The 26,959-nt window shown below is 47.7% G+C and overlaps 2 protein-coding genes and 1 long non-coding RNA gene across 4 annotated transcripts in view; 1 reads left to right on the top strand and 2 right to left on the bottom strand.

Annotated features, from left to right (window-relative positions):
* Positions 1-24,949, top strand: part of NT5DC3 (5'-nucleotidase domain containing 3) — a 67,083-nt gene extending 42,134 nt beyond the window's left edge. Inside the window, exons 10-14 of one of the 2 annotated variants that reach the window (XM_053226670.1) lie at positions 366-447; positions 1,541-1,627; positions 6,825-6,965; positions 12,385-12,449; positions 24,191-24,949. In XM_053226670.1, the coding sequence (XP_053082645.1) occupies positions 366-447; positions 1,541-1,627; positions 6,825-6,965; positions 12,385-12,449; positions 24,191-24,479 (664 nt within the window). In that variant the 3' untranslated portion in view covers positions 24,480-24,949. Of the gene's footprint in view, positions 1-365; positions 448-1,540; positions 1,628-6,824; positions 6,966-12,384; positions 12,450-17,190; positions 19,022-24,190 lie in introns of those variants that run through there. The other variant, XM_027070975.2, reaches the window with a different exon arrangement.
* On the bottom strand, positions 19,249-20,566 carry LOC128316482 (uncharacterized). The gene is made up of 2 exons (XR_008300445.1): positions 19,734-20,566; positions 19,249-19,594 (listed from the first exon to the last, which is right to left on the bottom strand). It is a non-coding gene; the product is annotated as an uncharacterized LOC128316482 (long non-coding RNA).
* The window catches only part of STAB2 (stabilin 2), a 165,129-nt gene continuing 161,623 nt past the window's right edge, over positions 23,454-26,959 (bottom strand). The window contains exon 69 of the mRNA XM_015068803.3: positions 23,454-23,944. Within this exon, the coding sequence (XP_014924289.2) occupies positions 23,894-23,944 (51 nt within the window). The 3' untranslated portion in view covers positions 23,454-23,893. The remainder of the gene's footprint in view (positions 23,945-26,959) is intronic.

Below are 26,959 nucleotides of genomic sequence, written 5' to 3'. Positions count from 1 at the left end.
ATTTCCAGAAGCGTGTTTTTGCGAAGCAGATTTTCTGTGTGATCAAATGCATTTAGGAAATCTGGGTTAAAGAAAGTTTCTGTACTGGGTGGGCTTTTCAGAGTCATGGATGACTTGTTAAGACGGCCATAAGTAGTGCCTCGTGTTTTGCAAATTTACTTGACCCTGGAGTTCTTTCCTCTGTAAATACGTTTGGATACCGGGGTCTGCCCTGGATGAGGGCACTGAACCAGGAAGTGTGGAGGTGGAGTTTGGGTGCCCAGGCTTTTCGAGGTCTGTGCAGCCCCTTTCTCTTCCCAGTGAGTAACTGTGTCATGTTTCATAAGCGGATTCCCACAGATCATGTTTCCTGTTTCTGTTGTTAGACCTTTCCGAAAGGTGAACGAGAAAGGTGTCTTACTCTGGGATAAGATCCACAAGTTGCAGAAAGGCCAGATTTACAAGCAGGTACCTCATGACCGATTTTTCCTTTTTGTTCCTTTGCTTTGTGGTCACTTATAAAATGCTAACAGCCAACATTTGTTGAGTCTTACCGTGTGCCGGGTGTAGTTCTGAGAGTTCTGCTTGAATTGATGCTTTAAACTTAAAGCAAAATTTAAACTTAAGTCAATGTATTTTCAGTGTGCTGTATCCAGATTAACTCAGAATTGAGCAGTCTTTAAAAACAAAATTTAAAGCATTACTTTCATAGTCTGTACAATTTAAGATGCTAATAGTAAACCTTGGGTTTTTCACTTCAAGAAGCATTGAGTCACATGGTGTAGGACTCACCTAAATTAGTAATGGTTTCCTGATGAGCTGTGTTTTATGTAGTTTTCATATATTTTGCTATCAGTAAAGCTCTCAAATGTTTGAACAAATGATTGAATTGCTGACCCTGATTGTGTTACTGAGTTTGCTTCATCTCATCCTTTAAAACTTTTTATTTCTGTAATATTTATAAAACACATGAAATTATAGAATAGTACTACCACATAGTTGTGGTTAAAAAACCACAAACAAACCCTGATACGTTTCTGGTGGGTCTATAACACAAGGCCGGGTTTGCCGGTAAGTGTATTTTCTTGCCGTGGAAGATTTGCTTGGATACAGCCATTCCAATTCTAGGAAGTTAGACCAAGAAAATTATTAACATGTAGCTAAAAATTTGCTACAAGAATGTTTATCATGACTTACAAAATAGGTAACAAGTGTCCAACATGAGGGAATTGGTAAAAGGAATCACAATACTTCTCAGCTACTGAAATGGTAGATTAATACTTACTGACATGGTCACAGAGTGTTCAGTGTAAAAAGATCGTTACAAAGAGGTATATGCAACACAGATCATTTTTGGAACATACATTTGACTTAGAACAAAGGTCTGAGAGATTTCACACAAAGGTGTTTTTATATTTTGATACTTTAAATAAATTATAAAAGCAAATAAAAAAAGATATTTGGGGCTACGGGTTGAACAGGTGACACAGGTTTCTATCTCACATGATATCTATGTTTTTCTTTTCTTTTTTAAAATATCTCTGTTTTTCTATTCTTGCAGGGCAACTTATATGAATTTTTGAAGCTTACTGGGTGGAGAGGATCCAAAGTGTTGTATTTTGGTGACCACATATACAGTGACCTGGCGGTGAGTCCTTTTTTTCCATTTCTTTGTTGGGGGACAGATGTGTTAGTCCCACTTACTAAGGAATTTCTCTTTTGTTTAAAACACTTTTATGCTTTCAGGTCACCTATTTTTTGTATGTCTCATTTTTTTGTAGAATAGAATGGATCATAGTTGTAAAAATCATTTTTTTTTAAATGGTAGAGAAATTAGCAGTTCACTCAGAATTTATCAGAAAAATCCACTTAAATAATGGTAAGAAATAAATGTAAGCGTTCTTTTTTTTTTTTTTTTTATTAAATATCAGAAGCATCCATGTGCAACAGAAGAGTCTGTAAACTCAGTTGGAGCTCCTACAATTCCAAAAACTGGCATTTCCAGGAAACAGCTATTATAAGAAAGTGAGGCTTTTCATGCCCATTGGAATGACTAGAGTGGTGTCTCAGGACTTGAATTATGATTTAATCTGTAATTAGAACGAGGCTGAATCAGTCACATTTCCTTCCGTGCCCCGCTCCTGGTGCAGGGGATTTCTGTTTGTTAAGTGGGCCCGGGCTAGTTGCACCATGCACGTTTTGCAAAGTCTGAGTGATGCTCAGTGTCCTCCGAGTCACCAGAGCAGGGTCGTGGCTGGCGATCAAACTCTGATTGGTATTTCTGAGCATTTTGACCCACATGACTGTGGTCTCGTGTTTGTGTCCCTCTTGCGTCTGACGCCTGTCCTCGGAGCGGTGAGCTGTAACGGGCTGCACGGTAGGCCCCCCTGGGAGGCATTTTCAGAGCACACATGCTATTGTCCGAGGTCTGTGGACTCAGACTTCAGACTGCCTGCTGGTGGAGGAGGGGCTCTGGTGGAGGTGGGGGGTGATTCCAGCGCCTGTGTGCAGAGACCCTCGTCCCAGGCCATTTCAGCACGCACCCTGCATAATCGAGTCTGTCCACCGGGCTGAGGTCTGGCGGAAGGAATCATGGGCTCAGAACTGCAAGACAGGTTTTTACCCCCCCGCTCTGCTGTTTTTAGCTGGATGAGCTTGCACAAGTCCTCCAAGCCCCCACGTCCTTATTTGTGGGCAGAGTTAAATCAGGGACTGCATACAGAGGTGCTTACTAGTGACACAGAAATATAGAGTGCTGCTGTCAGGGTGTCCGTACTACCAGAAGGTTTGGCCGAGTGACATGGCCTCTTGAGAACCAGTGTCTTCGGGCCTTGATGAGATGACTCTGTGCTGCCCTTGAGGGGTGCGGGTACGTGGCCCTGTGAAGGGACACACATGTACAGGTCTTAGCCTTCTGAGAGGCACTCACAAGGCAATGGTTTCCTCAGGCGTGGTCCCTGTGACATCAGCATCACATGGGAACTTGTTGGAAATGCAATTTCTCAGGCCTCACGTCACACCTACCGAGTCAGAAACTCTGGTGGGGCTCAGCTGTCTGTGTCTAGCTTTTCATGCTAAAATTTGATATCAGGGTAATGTTGACCTCAGAATAAGTTGGGATGTGTTCCTTCCTCTTCAGTTTTTAGAAGCGTTTTAGAAGGACTGGTGTTAATCCCTTTTTAAATGTTTGGTAGAATTCACCAGTGAAACTGTCCCTCTGGTCTTGGGCTTTTCATTGTTGGAAGGGTTTTGATTACGGATCAGTCTCCTTACTAATCAAGAGGTCTTTTCAGATTTCCTATTTCTTCATGATTCAGTCTTGGTAGCTTGTTTGCTTCTGGAAATTTGTCCATTTCCACTAGGTTATTCAAGTCGTTCTATACTAAGTTTACAGCTTTTACAATTGTTCTTATTTCTCTAGAGTTGGTAGTAACTGCTTAAATTGTTGATTTTAGTAATTTGAGTCTTCTGGTTTTTGTTTGTTTTTAGTCAAGATAAGTTTGCCAATTTTGTTGATCTTTTTGAAGAACCAACTCTTGGTTTGGTTTATTTATTTATTTTTTTTATATTGTCTTTCTATTCTTTTTCCTTTTTTTTTTCCTGTTAAAAAATTTTTTTTTAAATGTTTATTTTATTTATTTATTTATTTTAAGTTTATTTTTGAGACAGAGAGAGACAGAGCATGAACGGGGGAGGGTCAGAGAGAGACGGAGACACAGAATCAGAAGCAGGCTCCAGGCTCTGAGCCATCAGCCCAGAGCCCGACGCGGGGCTCAAGCTCACGGACCGTGAGATTGTGACCTGAGCTGAAGTCGGACGCTTAACCGACTGAGCCACCCAGGTGCCCCCCAAAAAAATTTTTTTAAATGTTTAGCGCATGCAGAGTAGGGGCAGAGAGAAAAGGAGACATGGAATCTGAAGTAGGCTCCAGGCTCTGAGCTGTCAGCACAGAGGCCGATGTGGGGCTTGAACTCATGAGTAGTGAGATCATGACCTGAGCTGAAGTCAGACACTTAACCAACTGAGCCAGTCAGGCGCCCCCTTTTTCCCCCCTGTTTTAATCTTTGCTATAATCTTTTTATTTCCTTGGTTCTGCTAGCTTTCAGTTCAGTTTGTTCTTTTTCTAGTTCTTATGGTGTCAAGTTTGGTTGTTAATTTGAGACCTTTCTTTTTTTCCAATGTAAATTTGTATGGCTATGAATTTCCCTCTTAGCACTGCACTTGCTGCATCACATAAGTTTTGGTGTGTCGTGTGTGCATTTGCATTTACATTTGTCATAAGATATTTTCTCATTTCCCTTGTGATTTCTTCTTTGACTCATTGGTTGTTTCAGAGGGTGAACTTCTATGTTTTTCCTTCTGTTGTTGGTTTCTAGCTTCATTCTGTGTGATCAAAAAAGATGCTTTGTGTGATTTCAAAATGTATTACGACTTGTTGTAGGGTCTAACACAAGGTCTGTCCTGGAGGCTGTTTCATGTGCACTATGAGAAAAATGTGCATTCTGCTTTTGTTGGGTGGCATGTTCTGCGTCTGCCTGGTAGGTGTTTTTAATCTTTTCACTTCCAACCTATGTGTGTCCTTAGGTCTAAAATGGGTCTCTCGGAGGGACGCCTGGCTGGCTTAGTGGGCTCTGCGACTCTGGATCTCAGGGTTGTAGATCTGAACCCCATGTTGCGTATGGAGATTACTTAAAAATATGATCTTTTAAAAAAAATATGGAGTGCCTGGGTGACTCAGCCAGTTAAGCATCTGACTCTTGATTTCAGTTCAGGTCTTGATCTCACGGTTTGTGGGTTCAAGCCCTGCATTGGGCTCTGTGCTGACAGAACAGAGCCTGCTTGGGATTCTGTGTCTCCCTCTCTCTCTGCCCCTTTCCCATTCATGCTTGATCGCATGCATGCGGGCTCTCTTTCAAAATAATTAAAGTTAAAAAATTTTTTAAAAAAATGAGTCTCTTGGAGACAGCATATAGTTGGATCTCATGCCAGAGTTTGAAAACCGCTGTTATAAAGTGATGAGATCAATTCATTACCTAAAAAATGTCAGAAATTATGTGGGCAATGAACATTACCCTTCAAGGGAGTCACCTTGTGAATGTAGGTACTTCTAACGTTGCTGCTGGTTTTCAAAACACATTTGGGTGCCCCTTTTGGGATAGATTTGAGAACCAGGTTGAGGCACAGAAGAAAATTAGTTTTATTGTTATTAATGTATTATCATGTGCTTTAGTCTTAGGAATGTTCCAGATGACTTTTTACCTATTTTCAGAAGTAAAAGCTACCTTCAAAAGTTTGCCACCGTTGGCAATATTTAAAAGGTTGTGCCAGGGGCACCTGGGTGGCTCAGTCGGTTCAGCGTCCGACTTCGGCTCGGGTCATGATCTCGAGGTTCGTGGGTTCGAGTCCCACATCAGGCTTTGTGCTGACAGCTCAGAGCCTGGAGGCTGCTTCAGATTCTGTGTCTCCCTCTCTCTCTCTGCCCCTCCCCCACTCATATTCTATTTCTTTCTCTCAAAAATAAACATTAAAAAAAATTAAAAAACAAAAAACAAAGGTGCCGTAGGTTTCCATGTATTCGAGGAGAAGGAGAAACATTGAAAGGTTTAAGGAAATTCAGTAGGTGAAGAGGCTGGTCATCCTTAGGACTTACAGAGTGGGGATTCTAGCTGTAGGTGAATAGCCAGCGAACTTTTAAAATTGTAAACCTGATACCACTTTACTCCCTAAAACCTCAAAGCTTTCCTTTCTTCTTCAGAGTAAAAGCCTGATTTCCTCCTGTTTCCTACAAGGCCCTGCTTGATCTGTCCTCCAGCCTACCTCTCTGAAGGCATGACCGACCTCAGCCCTCTCTCCTACTCTGCCTTAGGCTCCCTGCCTTGCCATTGCTTAACAGTTCTACCTCTACCCCCACCCCCAGCATGTTCCTGCCCCAGGGCCTTTGCACTTGCTGTCCCCCCCCCCCACCCCAGCTTGAATTTTTCTCCTCCCACATATTTGCATACTTTTTTTCCTTTCCTTGGGATCTCTGCTCAAAGGTCCCTTTATTGGCTTGGTATTCCTAACCACTTTGTATATATACCATGGTAACTTTCTTCCTTCTTATTCTGCTTAATTTTTGATCATTGTCTTTATCACCACCTGCTTTTATGTATTACTTGCTAATTTTTTGTCTGTATTTCCCATGAGGGCAGGGTTTTGTCTGTTTTTGTCATTGTTTTATCCTCAGTATCTAGAATAGGGCCTAGCAGTTGTGAGGATTGGATACATATTTGCCAAATGAGGGAATGAATGACCATTTAGTATGGTTGATTGTAGATCTAAGATCTCCCAGGATATGGCTGACGTCAGATATTCTGGCTTAGTGTCAAATCATGAGATTACTGTATTTGGAATGAAAAATTTGACCACGTATGTGTGTGTTGTAGGATCATTCCGAGTCTGAGATTCTAGGATTCCCCCTAACCCACAAGGCCTGACACACAGTGGGTGATCCCCAGTGGTCTGTGAATGAATTCAACAGTCAGCATTTCGGTTGAGCCTCATTCTGCCCCTGACCTAATTGTTGTTTTACAGACCACAGTTAATGATCGGAGACCCTGTGTCTCTGCAGGGGCTGTGATTCACAGCAATTATTCCCAAAACAGAAACTTTCTTTGGGTGTAATGGTCAGAGCCTGGGGCTGACTTGGTTTTAATTAAATGTAATTCATTGAATTTGGCTTGGTTAATAACTAACCATTACAATTGAAGAGTAGTTCAGTGAACACCTGTTGCATCTGGGAAAGGTAATGAAATGGTTTAAATTCTGTTGAGATGAGTTGACTTTTTTGTGATCTTTGCGATTAGGATTTGACCCTGAAGCATGGCTGGCGAACAGGTGCGATTATCCCGGAGTTAAGATCTGAGCTCAAAATCATGAACACGGAGCAGTACATTCAAACCATGACTTGGCTGCAGACCCTGACCGGGTTATTGGAGCAGATGCAGGTTTGGGATTTTTTTTTTTCTTTTCTCTCCTACTTTTTCCGTAAGTCTGAAGTTAGTCCATAAATCAGAGTTATTTCAGATATTTATTCATGGTTACATGAGGTGTAAGTCACCCTGAAGAATAACTCCTGGGTTGTTTTGCCCCTAAGAGAGTTTTGCCAATTTCCCTAAAGAGAACTTTAAAAATGCCTTACACATTCATTTGGAGAAAGAGCTTTATGGGGCCATGTAAACACAGGTGTCTCTGTAGAGTCCTCCTTCAGTGGAAATCCAAGTGTCCTCACTTCCCCACTAAAGTTCTGTTGGGAGAGGTCCCATGGGATTGTGGGATTCGAGAATTTCTGCTAATGTTTGGGTCTAGTCCTGTTTCTGCCTTTAGCCTGCTGTGGACTTCTCAGTTCTGGGCCTCAGTTTCCCCATCTGTAACATGAAGGGTCCTGTGGAATGAATACATCAGGCTAGGCACCACAGCTGACTGGAGAGAGTCTCAAAGCAAAAGTTAAGGTCCCCGCATGCCGCCTCCATTTGGTTTTGAAGATAATACCTACAATTGGCTGGCTGGCTGGAGTTCAGTGGCCATTTTTTGCTTGTATTTTGCAAGCATTTGTATATTGCATTTTTTGCTTTTGCATGTAAGCTATATAGCCAGGTTTGGACAGTTAGTGAGGAATGTTGTTTTCAGCGGTTTTTCTGACCTGCTGCTGGGGACCCACTCCCAGTCTCCTGAAACGCCTCGCTTCCCGCTTGGTTCAGCCAGCTTATCCCGCAGCCGTCTCGGCACGCGTGCTGACTCTCTTAGGACAAGGAACGTGGGTGCCCGCTCTCCTGGCTGACGCACCTGCAGCCTCTGGCCACGGCCTGTTGCCCGCAGCCTGCCAGCCCACTGTGGAAACGGGCAGGGAACCGCCTCGCCAGCCAGCTGGCAGCCGGTGTGGCGGCAGCTGGCGGTGAGCTCAGGAGGAGCCACGAGGGCCGGTGGCTCCAGGGCGCACATAGTCCAGAGCGTGTGTCCTCGCACGTCCCGGGCCTTGTTTCCGTTGTGCTCTGGCTCCACCTGTTCTTGGCTCGTCTGTGGTGAGGACTCGTTCTGTTTCCCGTGCTATGCTTGTCCCTGAGATGCTTTTCCAAAAATAAAAGCCATCGATTCTGGGTTAATGTGGCTTCAAGTCTGTGCATAGGTCACACAGTAATAATAGTTTATGTTTCGTATGTCAGACGTCATGCTGAGTGCTTGCTCTACACACATTATTCATTAACACCCCAGCTGCCCTGTGCGGGTGGGTCTGCTTTTTCCACTTTAGAGTAAGGACACTGGGTGTTTGACAGGTTAGGGCAACACATCTGAGGTCGTAAGATGGCAGAGCAAGAACTTGAACTCAGGCTTGTGTGATGCTCAAGTCCATGCCTTTGAGCACGACGTGAACGTGCTTCCCTGCTCTTTGGTTTAGAGGTCTCAGGTGTGGCAAAGACTCTTTACCTCAGGCGCAGTCCCTCTGTGATGGTGGCAGCTGGGCAGACACACAGACACAATCTGCACATGGGTAGTGTCACTACATTTTAGCTTTGAGGGCAATTGTTTTGTTTTCTGCTCTCTGACCTATATAAAAAGTTTGATGATTAAGGCATGTGTATTTAAATTTTTTTTAAATGTTTATTTTTGAGAGAGAGAGAAAGAGAGAGAGAATGTAAGTAGGGGAGGGGCAGAGAGATGGAGACACAGAATCTGAAACAGGCTCCAGGCTCTGAGCTGTCAGCACACAGCCCGACATGGGGCTTGAACTCAAACCGCAAGATCATGACCTGAGCTGAAGTCGGATGCTTAACCAACTGAGCCACGCAGGCACCACTAAGGAATGTGTGTTTTAGAGAATGGAAGTGCTGAAAATATTCTGTGACCTTAGAAACATATAAGGTATAAGGTTGAGGGAGGAAGAAAAGGGAATTACCATTCACATTGCCGACCCCATTTTATAGGAGGGGAATTTGAGGCTGAAAGATAAGTAACTTATCCTAAATTCCAAAGTTAGTGAACAGCAGAACCAAGCTATATAGGAATGTTCTAGAAACCACGTTCTAGAACTGTGTTCTAGATACTATGCTCTAGATACCATGTTCTAGATACCATGTTCTAGACAGTGTTCTAGATGCTAAGGGCTTTATGTTCGTTTCTTTCTCAAAAGCACTCTTTGAAGTAGGCACTAACACCCCCATTTTATAGATGAAGAAGCCAAGGCACAGAGGAGAAAATAACTTGCTGAAGGGGTGGGGGGGGGGTGCTGGGACATAGCCTCAGGCAGTCTGGCTCTAGAGTCTTAACCTCGAACTGTCGCCTCAGGCTCTGGCACTTTTGACAGCTTTCTGTCTGGTTACACTCACTGGGATATAGAGAAATACGGCAGGTAATTAAAAAAAAAAAATCCAAATGAATGTCATTTCTCACTGTTCTTCCTGTTCCCTTTCCACCCTGCCTGCTGCCCCCATGTTCACCTGAAAAGCTAAATTATTCCGGTGATCCTGTGTCACATGTTTCTGGAAACTCCCCCGTGGGGGTTATTTTCAGAGACGTAGCACATTATTTGGACTATTTCCTGAAGAGAAAAATTTGTCGTCTGAGGCCGGGTTTGCTTTTTCTGTTCGTGGAGCCAGCAGAGTGTGTCATTCGGAGCCAAGTCTGATGAATTAAATACAAGAGTATGATGTTGGTTTTAAGAAAGTGGCCGTAAGGAATAAAGAGGGTTTTGTTAACTAGCCTTGAAGCGCAGCCCGGGATGGTGGGTTCATGGTGGCGGTGCTGGCCGACGGTGGTACAGAGTCTTCCCAGGTTATCACGTCACGACCACGTTTAGCTGAGGGGGCGGCAGGCTTCCGCAAAGGGCCAGGTCAGTCAGTATGGTGGGCTGTGTGGGCCAAGCATTCTGTCACAGCTACTCAGTTGTGCTTACGGCACAGAAGCAGCCACGGGCAACGCCTGTGGTGGTGTCCCTGTGACATTGGTGGACGCTGAGATTTGAATTTCATATCATGTTCATGCACGGTAACGTTGTTCTTCTTTTGATTCCTCACATCCCCAACCATTTAGAAAGGAACTTTTTCTTAAGCTCAGAAGCCGATAGAAAAAAGTGGTGGTGGGCCGGATTTGTCCTCCTCTGGTAGAGGCCGTTGGGCTGGCGAGGTCGCAGTACCCTGCTCACACTGGGTGGGAGGACTGGTGCAGCAGACGTAGTCTAGATTGATTTCAAGTCTGCAGGGCTGCCCTGGGATGGGGGCCCACCTGCAGGGCAACAGTGGAGAGAATTCACATGCCCTGTGGCAGCTAGTGTCGAAAAAGAGAGTGTGGGTAGGTTAAGTTCGGTAATCCCCTCACCAGAGAGTTCTCCCCTCCTGCCTGAATGGGCGGAGTAAGGGACCCTCCTGCATAGGCAAGGACGTAGGTGCTAGTTTAGGGGCTGAGATGGGTGTGTGGGCAAAGGTGGGGGTGGGTGTTCCCTCTCAGATTGACTCCTCACTCTCTGTGCTGCCACTTTGTTTTGTCGCTTTACCGAGGCGCGACCCCCACTGGGGCCTCTGTCTTGTCCTCTGTCGTATCTTCAGCACGTATGTAGCACAGTGCTGGGCACATAGTAGGTGCTGAATACATACGTGTACGTACACGTTTGTTTGTGTGTACGTGTGTATAAAAGTGTGTTGCGTTTCCCCACACATTTCACCTTTCCTGATTTAGTCATGTACCGTGTAGAGCCTGGATTCTATAGTGAGTAATGTTTTTTTATTATTAAAAAATTTTATTTTCACGTTTATGTATTTATTTTGAGAGCGAGAGAGAGAGCACGAGCAGGGGAGGGGCAGACAGAGAGGGAGAGAGAGAATCCCAAGCAGGCTCTGCGCGGTTAGTACAGTGCCCGACATGGGTCTCTAACCCACGAACTGTGAGATCGTGACCTGAGCCAAAACCAAGAGACGCTTAACCGACTGAGCCACCCAGGTGCCCCTGTAGTAATTTCTTGATTAAAATGTGAAAACTATGTTCACAGAACCCGTATCACCACCCCCAGAAGCGCTGGACCCGTCTTCCGGTGCCCCAGTAACGCACAGCCGGCCAGTGGCCATCCAGTGGTAGCTGCTTCCTGGTGGTATAGGCAGTGGTGTTGGGGAAAATATCCACATTACAGGCTCAGTGACCATGGGTTTTGTGTGAATGGCGGAGTCGCCTTAGCCGGTGACTGTTAGGCCGTTGAGCTGGGCAGATGCGATCAACAGAGTCTTGGCTCCCTCGTGAGCAGCAGATGGTTTGCTTGTTTGGTATTTTCCCCCGGGTTCCAGGGCTGCCCCTGGGACCATGGATCGCAGGGAGCCCCACCTGTCCCCTGCCATCACGCGCACTTCTGACCCTGGCATGCGTGTTTGTGTTTAGCCCCAAGAGCCTCAGAGAGAGACTTGTGAGATTCCATTTGTGAGGTCGTGGGCAGTTGTCGCTTTTCTTTTTTGCCTTTTGCTCACATTTCAGCCCAACCAGAAAATTCTGTGTTTTCCGTCTGGTTGAGGTACTCTACCTTCTTGTCTTTTACAAAACGAGTATTTATTTTCTCTTGAACCCTTTGTTTAAGTTTATCTTTTTGTTTTGAGAGAGAGAGTGAGTGAGAGTACTAGTGGAGGAGGGGGAGAGAGAGAGGGAGATGGAATCCCAAGCAGGCTCCGTACTGTCAGCACAGAGCCTGATGCAGGGCTTGAACTCACGAATTTTGAGAACATGACCTGAGCTGAAATCAAGAGTCGGATGCTTAACCAACTGAGCCACCCAGGCATCCCTCTCTTGAACGCGTTAAAAGATCATATAATATTCAGGAAAAACATTAAAACCATTTATAACCGTATTTTCTTTGCACAGATTGAAGAAAAACCTCCATGTTAGTTTCCAAATATATGCACATACTTTGACACGCTTGCAATTAGCGATGTGCCGTTAGACCTGCTGAAATGATTTCCACTTAACTGCCATTTATATGTTTATACCTACATGTAATATATGTAATAGGTGGTGTCTATTAAGTATGTTTATATATGCAATACATATGTGTAGCGGATACATGGCACACACATAACATGCACACATATTTTATGGCCTTCACAATACTTCAGTAGCTCCAGTTTAACAGGGGCCTTATTTAATGGGCTCATAATGTTCCATCTTGATTTGTCAAACCACGTTTCTAATGTTGCTTAGAAACTTTTGTTCTGGTGAAGAAAGCAGGACTGCAACTGCGAAGCTGAAAATGTGTTACTTCACGCAAGCGCCTGTGTGTTTGCCCTCAGGGAGTGAAATTCTTCCAAGGGAAGCTGCCCATTAAAAACCTCTCATAACCTACTGAGCTTCTTTGCGGCCACAGCATCCTCAGTAATTAGCTTGTGTCCCGTCCTGCAGGTTCACAGAGATGCTGAGTCACAGCTGGTTTTGCAGGAGTGGAAAAAGGAAAGAAAGGAGATGAGGTAAGAGGGGCCTGCTTCGAATGCGAGTCTGCCACCCGCCTGCACCCTGCGCGGGCCACACACCTGTCCCAGGGCCGACCCGAGGCAGCCGTCCTTTCCTAGCTTCCGGGTAGGAATGTGCCCCCTTCGTCCCGGAACTAGCGGTGTCCGCCCTTCGTGAGGGACATGGGACACCTGCTTGAGGCAGCAGCGACCTTCCTCCCACCTCCTGCCCTTGCCTCCGAAGGCCGGGCTTGAAGGAGCTCTTCCTTCCCATCCGTCTTCCCGGCCGGCTTGACTCGTCCATTTAGGCAGCTGGTGGCCCCGAGGTCGGTCACGCCGGCAGCACGGCGTGGCTCCTGGGACAGCATAGAGGCCGGGCTCTGAACCACGGCGAGGGCTCCTACAGCCCGGCGCTCACTGGTAACCGGGAATGTGCCAGCACTCAGTGTCAGAATGTTTATTGGTGAGGCGGGCCCGCCTGCCGTCTGCGAAGTTTGGCGGGTGGGCATCTCCGGGAACAGTCGTCGGACAGAGACCCGTGGACGGTCGTGCCTGCCTTAGAAGGATGCTGTGTGTGCGGACACTGTTTACTGGGAGGAACGGTCACTGCCCGGGCTCTGGCCTCTGAGCAAGGGCCAGCCTGATTGGGGGGGCAGTGTGCAGAGGGGACAGGATCCTCCCTTGGGGCTGCAGAGGCCACAGCCATATTGAATTCAGTCCTTCCTCCGCCCTCTTGGCGGAGGTGTTGGCTGCCCGGGGCTCATTCTGCTTTGATTCTTTATCTAATGTTGGTCTAAAAGTGCTGCCTGAGAGGGTGAGGGGAGGCGGGGAGGAGGCCTGTCGTGTGATTGAACCTCGGGCCCCGCGACCCAAAGGCCAGACCAGGACTCTCAGGTTGTCAGATGAAGGAGCTGCTTCCCCATCACATTCGGTTTTGGATTTAAGTCTCCAGCAACCTCACACCTTAATGAGGTGTTTTCACCAAAAGTGTAAAAACCATTTATGTTGTTCTGTTTGCAGACCTAAAGGAGTTTGTGAAATTTTCTACTCTGGTTGTCACAGCATCTGCTGTCACCATGTACTGTACAGGTGGCTGCTACCAGCTAGTGGCTTTTGTCACACAGCGTGTACACGGTTATGTCTTCTGCTGTGTTTGTAACTGATTTATTAACAGTCAAGTGGTATTTATCTACTTTGGGGGACTGTTCTGTGTGTAGGGGTCCCAGCCAGCAGACGGTGCGCCTATCCTGTGTGTGTGTGTGTGTGTGTGTGTGTGCGCGCGCGCGTGTGCGAGGGGGTGTTGATTTCCACACAGATGCATGGCTGCAGGGCCTTAGAGCCTGGGGCGGGTGAGCGGCCTTGCAAAATGCTGTCACCTGGGCTGCAAGGAGGCAGTGAGGCGCTTGGAGTGGTGTAACGGATGATGGAGATTTATTTACGTCACTACAACATAAGCCTTAACTTCTCAGACATCGAAGTACTTTGGAGTTTCTTGTCTGGCTTTAGTTGTCTTACCTTACTCAGTTCTCACTGTAACTGTTTAGAAAGGGGGTCTGGATCCCATTCCATAGAGGAGGGAAGTTTGGACATGAGGGCATTCTGCATCTGCCCGCATGCCCCTCTCCTGCCTCCTTTGTTTTGGTTTGGAAAACATAATGGGTATGTTTAGAGGGTCATCCACGTGTTCTCTGGCTGGCCTGACTGGGAAATGTGATCACAGTCATTTTGATGAGTGGATCGACACAGTTTTCCTGATGAGGGGCGGGGGCTGCCCTAGGCCAGTTTTCCCCTCAAGTGAGTCCTATGAAAATAAAAGAAGGATTTTTGTTTTTGTCTTTTTTTTGTTGTTGTTTTTTTCAATATATGAAATTTATTGTCAAATTGGTTTCCATACAACACCCAGTGCTCATCCCAAAAGGTGCCCTCCTCAATACCCATCACCCACCCCCTCACCCCCCATCAACCCTCAGTTTGTTCTGTTTTGTTTTGTTTTGTTTTTTTAACGTTTATTTATTTTTGAGACAGAGAGAGACAGAGCATGAACGGGGGAGGGTCAGAGAGAGGGAGACACAGAATCTGAAACAGGCTCCAGGCTCTGAGCTGTCAGCAAAGAGCCTGACGTGGGGCTCGAACTCACGGACTGCGAGATCATGACCTGAGCCGAAGTCGGCCGCTTAACTGACTGAGCCACCCAGGCGCCCCTGTGTGTTCTGTTTTTAAGAGTCTCTTATGCTTTGGCTCTCTCTCCCACTCTAACCTTTTTTTTTTTCCTTCCCCTCCCCCATGGGTTTCTGTTCAGTTTCTCAGCATCTACATAAGAGTGAAAACATATGGTATCTGTCTTTCTCTGTATGGCTTATTTCATTTAGCATCACACTCTCCAGTTCCGTCCACGTAGCTACAAAGGGCCATATTTCATTCTTTCTCATTGCCATGTAGTACTCCATTGTGTATATAAACCACAATTTCTTTATCCATTCGTCAGTTGATGGACATTTAGGCTCTTTCCACAATTTGGCTATTGTTGAGAGTGCTGCTATAAACATTGGGGTACAAGTGCCCCTATGCATCAGTACTCCTGTAGCCCTTGGGTAAATTCCTAGCAGTGCTATTGCTGGGTCATAGGGTAGGTCTATTTTTAATTTTCTGAGGAACCTCCACACTGCTTTCCAGAGCGGCTGCACCAATTTGCATTCCCACCAACAGTGCAAGAGGGTTCCCGTTTCTCCACATCCTCGCCAGCATCTATAGTCTCCTGATTTGTTCATTTTGGCCACTCTGACTGGCGTGAGGTGATATCTGAGTGTGGTTTTGATTTGCATTTCCCTGATGAGGGGTGGCGTTGAGCATCTTTTCATGTGCCTGTTGGCCATCCGGATGTCTTCTTTAGAGAAGTGTCTATTCATGTTTTCTGCCCATTTCTTCACTGGGTTATTTGTTCTTCAGGTGTGGAGTTTGGTGAGCTCTTTATAGATTTTGGATACTAGCCCTTTGTCCGATATGTCATTTGCAAATATCTTTTCCCATTCCGTCGGTTGCCTTTTAGTTTTGTTGGTTGTTTGCTGTGCAGAAGCTTTTTATCTTCATAAGGTCCCAGTAGTTCATTTTTGCTTTTAATTCCCTTGCCTTTGGGGATGTGTCAAGTAAGAGATTGCTATGGCTGAGGTCAGAGAGGTCTTTTCCTGCTTTCTCCTCTAGGGTTTTGATGGTTTCCTGTCTCACATTCAGGTCCTGTATCCATTTTGAGTTTATTTTTTGTGAATGGTGTGAGAAAGTGGTCTAGTTTCAACCTTCTGCATGTTGCTGTCCAGTTCTCCCAGCACCATTTGTTAAAGAGGCTGTCTTTTTTCCATTGGATGTTCTTTCCTGCTTTGTCAAAGATGAGTTGGCCATACGTTTGCGGGTCTAGTTCTGGGGTTTCTATTCTATTCCATTGGTCTATGTGTCTGTTTTTGTGCCAATACCATGCTGTCTTGATGATGACAGCTTTGTAGTAGAGGCTAAAGTCTGGGATTGTGATGCCTCCTGCTTTGGTCTTCTTCAAAATTACTTTGGCTGTTTGGGGCCTTTTGTGGTTCCATATGAATTTTAGGATTGTTTGTTAGATCTAGTTTTGAGAAGAATGCTGGTGCAATTTTGATTGGGATTGCATTGAATGTGTAGATAGCTTTGGGTAGTATTGACATTTTGACAATATTTATTCTTCCAATCCATGAGCATGAAATGTTTTTCCATTTCTTTATATCGTCTTCAATTTCCTTCATAAGCTTTCTATAATTTTCAGCATACAGATCTTGTACATCTTTGGTTAGACTTATCCCTAGGTATTTTATGCTTCTTGGTGCAGTTGTGAATGGGATCAGTTTATTTGTCTTTCTGTTGCTTCATTATTAGTGTATAAGAATGCAACTGATTTCTGGACATTGATTTTGTATCCTGCAACTTTGCTAAATTCATGTATCAGTTCTAGCAGACTTTTGGTGGGGTCTGTCGGATTTTCCATGTATAATATCGTGTCATCTGCAAAAAGTGAAAGCTTAACTTCATCTTTGCCAATTTTGATGCCTTTGATTTCCTTTTGTTGTTGATTGCTGATGCTAGAACTTCCAACACTATGTTAAACAACAGCAGTGAGAGTGGACATCCCTGTCGTGTTCCTGATCTCAGGGAGAAAGCTCTTAGTTTTTCCCCATTGAGGATGATGTTAGCTGTGAGCTTTTCATAAATGGCTTTTATGATCTTTAAGTATGTTCCTTCTATTCCGACTTTCTCGAGGGTTTTTATTAAGAAAGGTTGCTGAGTTTTGTCAAAGGCCTTTTCTGCATGGATTGACAGGATCATATGGTTCTTATCTTTTCTTTTACTAATGTGATGTATCACGTTGATTGATTTGCGAATGTTGAACCAGCCCTGCATCCCAGGAATGAATCCCACTTGATCATGGTGAATAATTCTTTTTATATGCTCTTGGTTTCGATTTGCTAGTATCTTGTTGAGAATATTTGCATCCATATTCATCAAGGATATTGACCTGTAGTTCTGTTTTTTTGCTGGGTCTCTGTCTGGTTTGGGAATCAAAGTAATGCTGGCTTCATAGAATGAGTCTGGAAGTTTTCCTTCCCTTTCTATTTTTTAGAATAGCTTGAGAAGGATAGGTATTACCTGGTAGAACTCGAAAGGGGGGTTTTGATTTCAGTAACTTAAAAAGAGACTCTTCTGAATTGTTCTGTCTGGCTTTGCTCTTTTCTTGCTTCTTCAGAGAAATGACCAAAAATTTCTTCAACACCCAGTTCGGAAGCTTGTTCCGCACAGACCAGAATCCCACCTACTTCCTGAGGCGCCTGTCCCGCTTTGCTGACATCTACATGGCGTCTCTGAGCTGCCTCCTGAACTACGACGTCAGCCACACGTTCTACCCCCGGCGGACTCCGCTGCAGCACGAGCTGCCCGCCTGGTCGGACGGGGCCCCCGCCCTCAGACCCCCGCTCCTGCAGGAGGCCCAGGCCGAGTAAGCGGGCCCCGCCCGCGGAAGAGGCCGGAAGCCGACCCCCGGCCGGCTGGACGTGTGCGGTCGACTCGTGTGCAAATGAGTGTCGCTTTCGGCCGAGACACAGATATACCTTTTGATATTTATTTGGTACCTTTGGGAGACTCCTCCCCGAGTTGTCGGGACAGACGCCGGCAGCCTGGCCTCTGCGTTTCCCGTACCGGTTGGCTTCAGGGCAGGCCGGGTGTTGAAACTGTGATTGGCCGTCGTGTTTACCAAGGTCCCGGCCCGGGCGTCCTTTTTCCGGGCCCCGTGAGACCTCTCGATGCCGGTCTCCGTTCCAGCGGCGGAAGTGCCGAAACCGTTGCCTCTTCGTGGGCGAGGGGCCGAACGTTCACAGGCAACGCTCCGGGAGCCGGAGGGGACCGCAAGCCGCTCGCCGCAGGCTCCACAGTAGCCTCGCACGGCGGCACAGGGCGTAGATGGTCCCCAAGCCGCGGCCGACTCCCCGGGCCCGCGGCGCTGGGGCTTCGGCCTCCTGGCCCCTCGCTCCAAGGGAGACTCGGCCTCCCTGGGACGTCTTCTGTGAAAGAACAAGAGGAAGCGCGGGTCCCCCCGACCCTCTCTTGGCCTCCCCTCGCTTGGCCTCAGTGTCCGCTCGCTGTGCCTGCCCCCTGCCGGGGAAGCCGCGCGGTGCCACGTGGCGTGGGCGGTTCACTGCTTCCCTGGGGCAGGGGAAGAGGGGGAGCGGAGCTTCCGGTTTACTCCCCGGCCTGCAGAACAGACGGCGTGCGGTCCGGCCGCAAGCGCCCGGGGGATTTGTGATGGGCCTCGCGGGAGTTCGTCACCCCTGAAAACGCCACCCCAGCGTTGGTTTGCTGCGCCCGTCGGCGGGCAGAAAGTGACACAGGCGAAGAAATGTCCTTGTGATGAAATGCCCCGCCGGGACCCCTGCTGGGTTGTCGGAATCTTGTCAAAACACACGCGTTAACCAGCAGGTGGGGAGGAGGCGGCCCTGTCTCCGCGTAGCCCTCGTGGTCCCTCCCTGCCATGTTTGTGTGGCTATTTTGGGAGCGTGGGTGGCTTTCTTTAGGCGGCTATGCTGAGGGTGGGAGAGGGTAAGGGCCTGGCAGCCTGGAGGCGGCCGAGGCGCAGCCCCGCTCGCCCTCGCCGAGTGTCTCGTTGCTTTCTAAGGCAACACGCGCGACTCTTGTGCTTTACCCTGCAGCATGGCAGGTCCACGGAAGGGGGGCTTGCGGAGAGCGCTCGCCGTGTCCGCGGTTTTAGTGTGGCAAATGTATCAGAACCAGGGGTTGATGAAATGCTAGCTTCATCAGAAATTAAATGAGTTCCCTGACATCCTTTGAGATGCCCTTTGCAATGCCCTTTAGACCCAGTCGACCCGATTTGGCCCCCTTTGTTACTTGTAAATTTTTGTTATAAACACAGTATTCCATTCTTTTGTTGGGAATGGGGTAGACATTTTGTCTGCTGTGTGTTAGCTCCTATGTGTTTTGAGCATCAGAGGGTATTGGAGACGGGCATTTAATGGGCACAGGTGGATGCCCAGAACTGCTTGGTGTTAGGGTCTTCAGTGGACGAGCTGGTGCTGTTGGCCTTAGAGTTTCTGCTTGGAGAAGCTGAGCGAGGAAGCAAAAAAGTCTTTTCTTACTTTTGATCTAATCAGGTAGTCAGGGGATGTTAGGTGCCCATTGCATTGTGTTTTGCTTCCTCGAGAATGAAGTAGAGATATTTTTAAAACTGTCTTTTACGGATAGCTAGGTTAGGTGACGCACGCCTTAGGGGAGAACATTTTCTCGGGGTGAATAGTGAATTTTACAATATATTACCAATTAAGATTTCAGTCTCTGGGCCCTCGGACATGGCGGGATTGAGATCTGGCGTGTGTAGCAGAAGCCTGGCATCTGTCTCAGCAGGTCCCACACTTGGTGGACGGCGCCCACGCCAGGGCCAGCAGCCTGGGTCAGGACAGCCGTTTCCACGGCAAGGACAGACACGGGCATTCTCGTGTGTGCTCAGTCAGGGTGGATTGTAACCTTTCCCTCTCGGGACTCTGCTGGGACTTGGCCCGCTGCGCTGGGCGTCACGTTCTCCCCAGTTCTCTGTTGTGCACACTGATGAAAGCATATTGGTACAAGTGAAGCGAGTCTCCTTTCTACCATTAAAAAAAAAATCAGTTTGGAAAGTGAACACAATTAAATTGGTCTGCACGTTGAAAAATAGCTTTGGTTAGGCTGGTGGTACGGGGGCGGTGCGTGCCCGCTGCAGAGCCCGGGTCGGCTGGTGGTACCCACAGCAGACTGCCCTGGCGGGGGCCTGCACGGCTGGCGTTGCAGCCGTTTATGGATGAAACTCGGCTTTTCAGGTATCTTAGGAGTTTGGCTCAGGGCTCCCCCTTTCCTCCTCGTATAGCCTCTTTTTTCTTCTTTCTCTTTTCCTTCAGCTCCACTTCCTGCCATCACCGTTAATGCGATGTAACATAAACCACCTGTTACTGATTCAGTCCCATCTTAGACCAAATTACTAGTTGTGTGAATGTATTGGCCCTCTTAATTATCGCAGAAGAGAAATGAGAAGTAATCTTCCCTCCTCGCTAATTGAGCTTTGGGTGAACTAAACGGCTTTTCCTCTCTCTTCCTCCCAAAGGCCTTTTAAGCAGTAGAGTGTGCTAAATATTGGACTTGATTCCCTCTGCTGAAGGCTCATTTGCTGCCAACGACCCACTCGGGGGCTCTTTTCCAGAATGCTCTAAGACTAAACTTGGCCGGAGGCAGGGTTCCTTGATTGCTCTATTCAACTACTGGGGAGTCTGTGTTTTGCCCTCTTAATACTAATTTCCTTTCGTACCAATTTTTTTTTCTCTTTTTCTTTCTTTTTTTTGCATTAGCATTTGGGAGCCTGGCTCCAAGTTTAGCTAACCTTTAACACCCTGGCGGATTAAAGAAAGGGAGTGAAGTTTCTCTGATGCAGGATTCAGCGAGCCTTGCCCGTAAAGAGCCAGATAGGAAGCACTGGGGGCTTTGCGGGCGATTTTCTGTGGCCACTGCTCTAGGGACGGGCACGCCGTGTGCCATCACTACCTGATGTACAAAAACTGCTGCGGGCTAGACTTGGCTCCCCAGCCGGAGTTTGCCGCCCCGCCCCCGCGCGAGTGGCTTGTGGCGGTGGCTCCGGCAAGCTCACCTCTAAGAGCACGCAGGGGAATGAGGTCAGAGCTGCGTGCGGCCGCTGGAGAGACGCTCTGGAGGCGAGCGCGCCGCGGTCCCCTAAGCGGCTCCCCGGGCACGTGCACGCCCGTGGCCAGCCTTTGCGGCACGCAGCGTGACCGTTGCGGGGTGGAACTGGACGGTCCCGGCAACTCCCCGACTGTCCTTCGTTGCGCTGACCTGTGGTGGTGCTCGCGGACGCGATGGGCGTGGCTGCCCAGAACACCCTTCCCAACCGCAGGACTCCCCCCTCCGGCCGCCGGGTGAGCCGCTTACCATCCTCAGCTGGTGGCCCACGTCGAGGGCTGCCCTCCAGAAAAAGCCCTGCCTCGGACCAAGTCCTGCCTCCTTCCTGGAGCAGCCGGCTCCTGCCCTGCCAGCCCCGCTTCCTTCCCTTCTCGTTCCTTCTCCTCCGTTTCCGGGTGTCGATCCCAAGAACACTCCCCCCCCACACTCTTCCTGCACGTGAACTCCATCTGGGCGTCTGCTTCCCCGGGGACCCACCCCGCTACAGCACTTCTGTGCTTTGTACTGCACGCTTGGACCCGGGCTGGGGAAACCGTGTTCTAGGTATTTAGCAGAATGACGGGTTGTGCCTGTAGGGTATCGGGCACAACAAATGCGAGCTAGGTAGACTTACTATTTATTCTGAATGTGAATTTGCTATTTATTCTAAATGTTGATTTTTCTGTTACAGGATGTTGAACTTAGTGCCAAATAAAAATTTGAATTATGTCGTCCAGTTCACTAAGTCGTATGTTTTTGTGTGCTTTAGTGGCAAAGCCATATCAAATTTAACGTGCCCTAAAAAGAACACCCTGTTGAGGAGAGGAAGACGTGTGGGTCATTTCTCGCTCCTTTTGTCCCAGCACCCCAGCAAAGCCCACTCGCTCGTTTTCAGAGCTTGAAGAATGTAGGTAAGGCACAGACAGAAAATTGGCATGAGCTTCAGACTTAGGCAGGCAGCAGAGAACCCCCCTGGAGTCTCTGTTCCCTCTTAAGAGCAAGGAGAAGGCAGTCATCCACGTGGTTGTCTGCAAATTACCAGGAAGGCTCAAACTTGGAAGCAATGTTTTGTGGGCAGATGTTACCGAATAATACAAAATTAGGAGTGACTGCTATGAAGTCACATCACTACTGGGTTTTGGATAAATTTATAAATACTTTGAAGAGCTTATTTTTAAAAATTGTTTCTCTGTGTGTGTGTGTCCATGTGCGCACGTATTAACCACCTTATTTTCCTTGACCTCTAGATGTGCCGGGAACTGCGCCTCACTCACTCCTCCCATGGGTAGCCTGCCAGTCTTCCTTTTTAAAAAAAAATTATTTTAATGTTTATTTTTGAGATACAGAGCGGGAGTTGGGGAGGGGCAGAGAGAGAGGGAGGCACAGAATCCAAAGCAGGCTCCAGGCTCCGAGCTGTCAGCACAGAGCCTGACGCAGGGCTCGAACTCACGGACCATGAGATCATGACCTGAGCTGAAGTTGGACGCTTAACCGACTGAGCCACACAGGTGCCTGTGCTGGTTTTCCTTTTAATCGCTTGCCTTTTTGCACCTGTGATAGTGGTACTGGAGGACTCACCGGACAATCTGTGCCTCATTCGTTTTGGGGAGCGATCTAGAAACGTGGCATTGCTTTCATCATGGCGTGTTGTCCTAGAAGAGACGGTGAGCTACGCCTTTCCTGGAGTTGTGAAAAAATTTAAGACACGGGGCCAGCAGAATTTCTCACCTAACTCTGCAACACCTCTGATGACGCGGAACAGTTATTTGGGCCCTGAGGGCATCCGGAGAGCCTGAGTTCTGCTCAACCCAGGCTTTCACTTCTCTGTCCACAGCAGTGATTCCCAAACCTGGCCAGTCCTGCCCCCCTAGCGAACATCTGGAAGTGTGTGGTGGGTTGTTTGCGGGGGAGGGGGTGCTTCCTTGTCACAGCGATGGGAGGGCCACTTCTGGTCTTTAAGGGCAGGGACCTGGCATAGCAGACATCTTGCATTGCTCGGGAGAGCTGTGCACAGTGAACAACCGTCCCAAGTCTATGCATCACCACTGGGAAGTTCCAGAACATTTCCATTACCCCAAAACTACTAATCCCATTCCTTCCTTCCCCCTGTCCCTGGCAATCACTAATCTACTATGAGTTTGCTTATTCTGGAAATTTCATATAGTGGAATCATACGGCGTGTGGTCTTTTGTGTCTGCCTTCTTGGCATGGCATTTTCAGGTTTTATGCATGGTTTCGCATGCATCGGCAGTACTAATTTTCCTTTTAGGGTGGAATGATACATCACTGGATATACCACTGGTTATCCATAAGATGATGGACGTTTGGGTTGTTTCTCCTTTTTGGCTATTATGAATAATGCTACTATGAACATGACTAAGTTATTATATGGACACACACATATATATATATATATATACACTTAGGAATTTCTGGGATTTCTGGATCACTATGTTTAAGTTTTTAAGGAGCTGCCAAACTTTTTCCAGGTGGCTCCGCCATTTTGCATCTCCACCAGCAATGTACGGACCTTCTGATTCCTCCGTGTCCGTGCCAACACTTGCTATTAGCTGTCTTTTTGATTATCGCCCTCCTGGTGGGTGTGAAGCGGTATCTTGTTGTGGTTATCACGTCTTCTTCAGCAAACAAGACAGAATTAAGAAAGAAGAACTTATAAAGCAGGTCTTGGCTAAATCGAAAGGCCCCGGTTAGGCCTAAAAAGGTGGATTTTACCTTCAAAGTTTGACCCTTCCCGTGGCAAACTCTTTTTGTTTCCCAAAACACTGGTTTTGTTCCGTTGACTTCGTTTCTGTTCCATAAACATTTATTGAGCACATGGCACGTACCAGACACTGGGCTAGGTGCCGACAACAAAGATGGAAGAGGCGGGTCCCTGCCTTTGGGAGCTTACACTCTAACAGGGAAAGGAGACAAAGGTCATAGTTAGTGTCGGGGAGGAGGCAGTGAAGTGCCACAGAGAGGTACAAAGGAAGGACAGCGGAGGGGCAAGTCCCCCGGGTTGTTGGGTGGACTTAACGTGGCCCCTCACCCACAGAAACAAAGCGATCCTTCAGATTAACAAAGAGATGAGGTATTGCTTGAGTGCTTCATACTTTAAAACGTCAAGGGACCTTCCTTTCCGAAAGGCGACGTCCTGAGGATTTGCAGCTGACAGCCTCGAGGCGGCTCTGGCTGACGGGCGGCTGGCTGCGGGGATGGCGGGCCACTGAAGGTCTGGGCCCTCACAGCGCCCCCAGGGGGTCACTGCCGTCCGGCTGCTGATCTTCAGCGTCCTGGAAAAGAGAGGGGTCTGAAACACGCCGGGCGCGGGACCTTCCGCTTGTCAAGTCTTTCCAGGTTGAACCTTCCCTCCGGCCACCGGTCTGAAGCCTTGAAGGGGTTCAGGACATACTACCCAAAATATGGCACCTTGGCATTTTTAATATCTTAAGCTGAAGGAATTTTTGAAAAAAACAGAAGCAGCAGGATGGTCACTCCGACCTTCCCCTCCTTGTCCCTCCCTCTTCCTCCTGTTCCAGGACAAAAGAAGACACTTATCACCAGAGACGAGGAATTTGGGGCCAGGAAATCTGCACAAACAACCTGGTTAAACTAACCCTTTATTTTCTAGTTTGCCTCACCGTTTACTACCCCAAGCCCAAACCCCTGTCTCGTCCATTCTTGTTTCTTTGTGTAAAAGATAGAAAAGTTTCCTGCTCTCGGCTGTCCGGAAGGCCCCCGCGTACATGTGAACTTTCAATAAAGTGTATATGCTTTTCTCCTGTGAGTCTGTCCAGATTACTTTTCCCACCCAGCCAGGGACCCTAAGAGGTGGAGGAAAACTTCTGCCTTCCCTAGAGCCTAAACAGTCCCTCTCCAAGTGCTCTGCCCACACGTCTGTGGTAGGAGGGCCTGTTCACGTGGCCGTCTGTCTTGTGTCGGGAGGCGGGATGGTTGTTCTGGGGGCAGTCGCTGCTGCTTGAAGCTTGTGTGCCCTAGACAGGTCATTTCAATTCTGCTGTTTCCCCCTCATCTGTAAAGGGCCATAATAATATTTACCTCACAGGGAGATATGAAGATGAACTTAGGTACTACCTTAAGGAAGGTATCGGCACCCTACAAAAGGTGGCTATTAATAGGATTACAAAACACTGCTTTCAGGGGCGCCTGCGTGGCTCAGTTGGTTAAACGTCTGACTTCAGCTCAGGTTATGGTCTCACAGTTCGTGACTTCAAGCCCTGCATTGGGCCCTGTGCTCATGGTGTGGAGTCTGCTTGGGATTCTCTCTCTCTCTGTTTCTGTCTCTGTCTCTGTCTCTGTCTCTCTCCAACTTGTACTTTCTCCTCTCTCAAAATAAAGAAACCTAAAAAAAAACCTTTCAGATGAAAAATTCTTGAGCATCTGATAGAGTCCACTCAGAAGCCCTATTCCAGAGGCAGCACCCAAGCCTTGTGCCGTCTGCGGCTCTGATTGGCACCGAAGTTTCGTTAATTAGCATGAGAGACGTGTTCCAGATGACTGGACTGGCTACAGACATTGTACAGGCACCCCACCTTCAATAGAAAAGGTAGGAGAATGTAGAAGGTCACTTGTGGGAACGGCACCCTCAGCTTAGGACTTCTATTCCTGGAACTTTTTTTTGCCACCCGGTCTGATGAGAAAGGTTCATCTGACTCCTGCATTTGGGATACCCTCTCTCCTGCCTCGGGAGAATCCTTCATGCCCGGGGCTGGCACCCTCAGAAGGGGACAAGCAGCTGAGAAGACGCGAAGAGCTTTGAATAAGATGGATAACATTCCCCCCACCTCCCCTGCAGCTGTTTCAATGAGGCCGATTTCCACGTAACAACGCTTACAGAAATAAACTACTAGTTGAGATATGCATAGCTGAACTTACCCTTTCAATTTGGATGGGGAAACTTTTACACGGGTTTGATTAGAAACAGAAAATAGGATAAGATCTGGTTATCTTTCAATCTATCGCAATAAGAACACAAGATCTTTACGTTTGGTTCACTGCAGAAAAACAAAAACGTTGATTGCATTATATGAGCTTAAAAATGGGGCGATACATGGGGCGCCTGGGTGGCTTGGTCGGTTGAGCGTCCGACTTCAGCTCAGGTCATGATCTCACGGTCCGTGAGTTCGAGCCCCGCGTCGGGCTCTGTGCTGACCGCTCAGAGCCTGGAGCCTGTTTCGGATTCTGTGTCTCCCTCTCTCTCTCTGCCCCTCCCCTGTTCATGCTCTGTCTCTCTCTGTCCCAAAAATAAATAAACATTAAAACAAAAAATTAAAAAAAAAGGAGCGATGCAGTATTTAATGTTTCAGCACCACCTTACAAGAATTCAACAACCATAACGTCTTGGGAGGAAGGGCAGCATATGTTCTCGCGCAAAACAATCGCAGCAGCTCTTTGGCTGTGCTTCCTTTTTCATGAGGGTTCTAGACCAACAGCCCAGATTCAAGTTATTTCCTTCGGCCTGAGTGATGCCGTCAGCTCCGTCTGCGGAGGTACATACTAGCTGCCAATTCTTATCTTTATATAAAAAGAAGCGTTAAATGTTATTACTAGCTTCTCCCTCCAGACCCGGTAATAGATGACAGGTAGGATGTACCTTCCACATTCAGTGTGAATCAGGTACCTTGCCATGGGCTCCCTCTGGGTTGAAGTCAGTGGGGCCCCAGCTAAGCTCAGAGACCACTAACTAGAAAGAAACGAATGGTTATTTCCTGGAATACCAGAGAGAACACGCCCCTCTAGATATAAAAGAGCTGATCAAAGTGAGATAGGGCAAGTGAAGGACTCCATAAAAATCTGCTTTTGCTCCTTTCCCGCATCTCTTCTTGCTAGGACCTGCACCCCCACCCTGCTCCACACGTGCCTCGGAAGGCAAATCCCTTATGACCTCCCTGTCAGGCGCAGGAGTTCATGATTTCTCTAGAACAGATAACATCTAAGGTGAGAATGACTGGAGTAAGCCATCATAGGCTTATTCCAGACCACCTGATCTAGACACCTCTACGCCAAGGCCCTCTGGCTCCAAGGACTAACACCTGGACCCTCGTCTCTGTTCTGGCTGTTTCCCGGAAGCCTGAGAGGACGTGTACACCAGACCGCCATCCTCTGTAAAAAACCCCAGACCCAGAACAAAGACCAGACTGACGCTCCTTTCCTGTCATGGCCTCCCGGGCACTCCGTCTGCATCTGCTCTCTCTGTATGTTCAATAAACTCTGCTCTCACTTCCTGCTGGCTCGCAATTGATTTCCAGGACCAAGGAGCCTCTGGGCTGGTCCCGTGGGACCCGGCC

This window comes from Acinonyx jubatus, chromosome B4 (genome assembly GCF_027475565.1).
Source record: "Acinonyx jubatus isolate Ajub_Pintada_27869175 chromosome B4, VMU_Ajub_asm_v1.0, whole genome shotgun sequence".
Lineage (NCBI taxonomy): Eukaryota > Metazoa > Chordata > Mammalia > Carnivora > Felidae > Acinonyx > Acinonyx jubatus.
The sequence above is the reverse complement of the archived record's forward strand: the minus strand, read 5'-3'. Positions and strand labels throughout refer to the sequence as shown.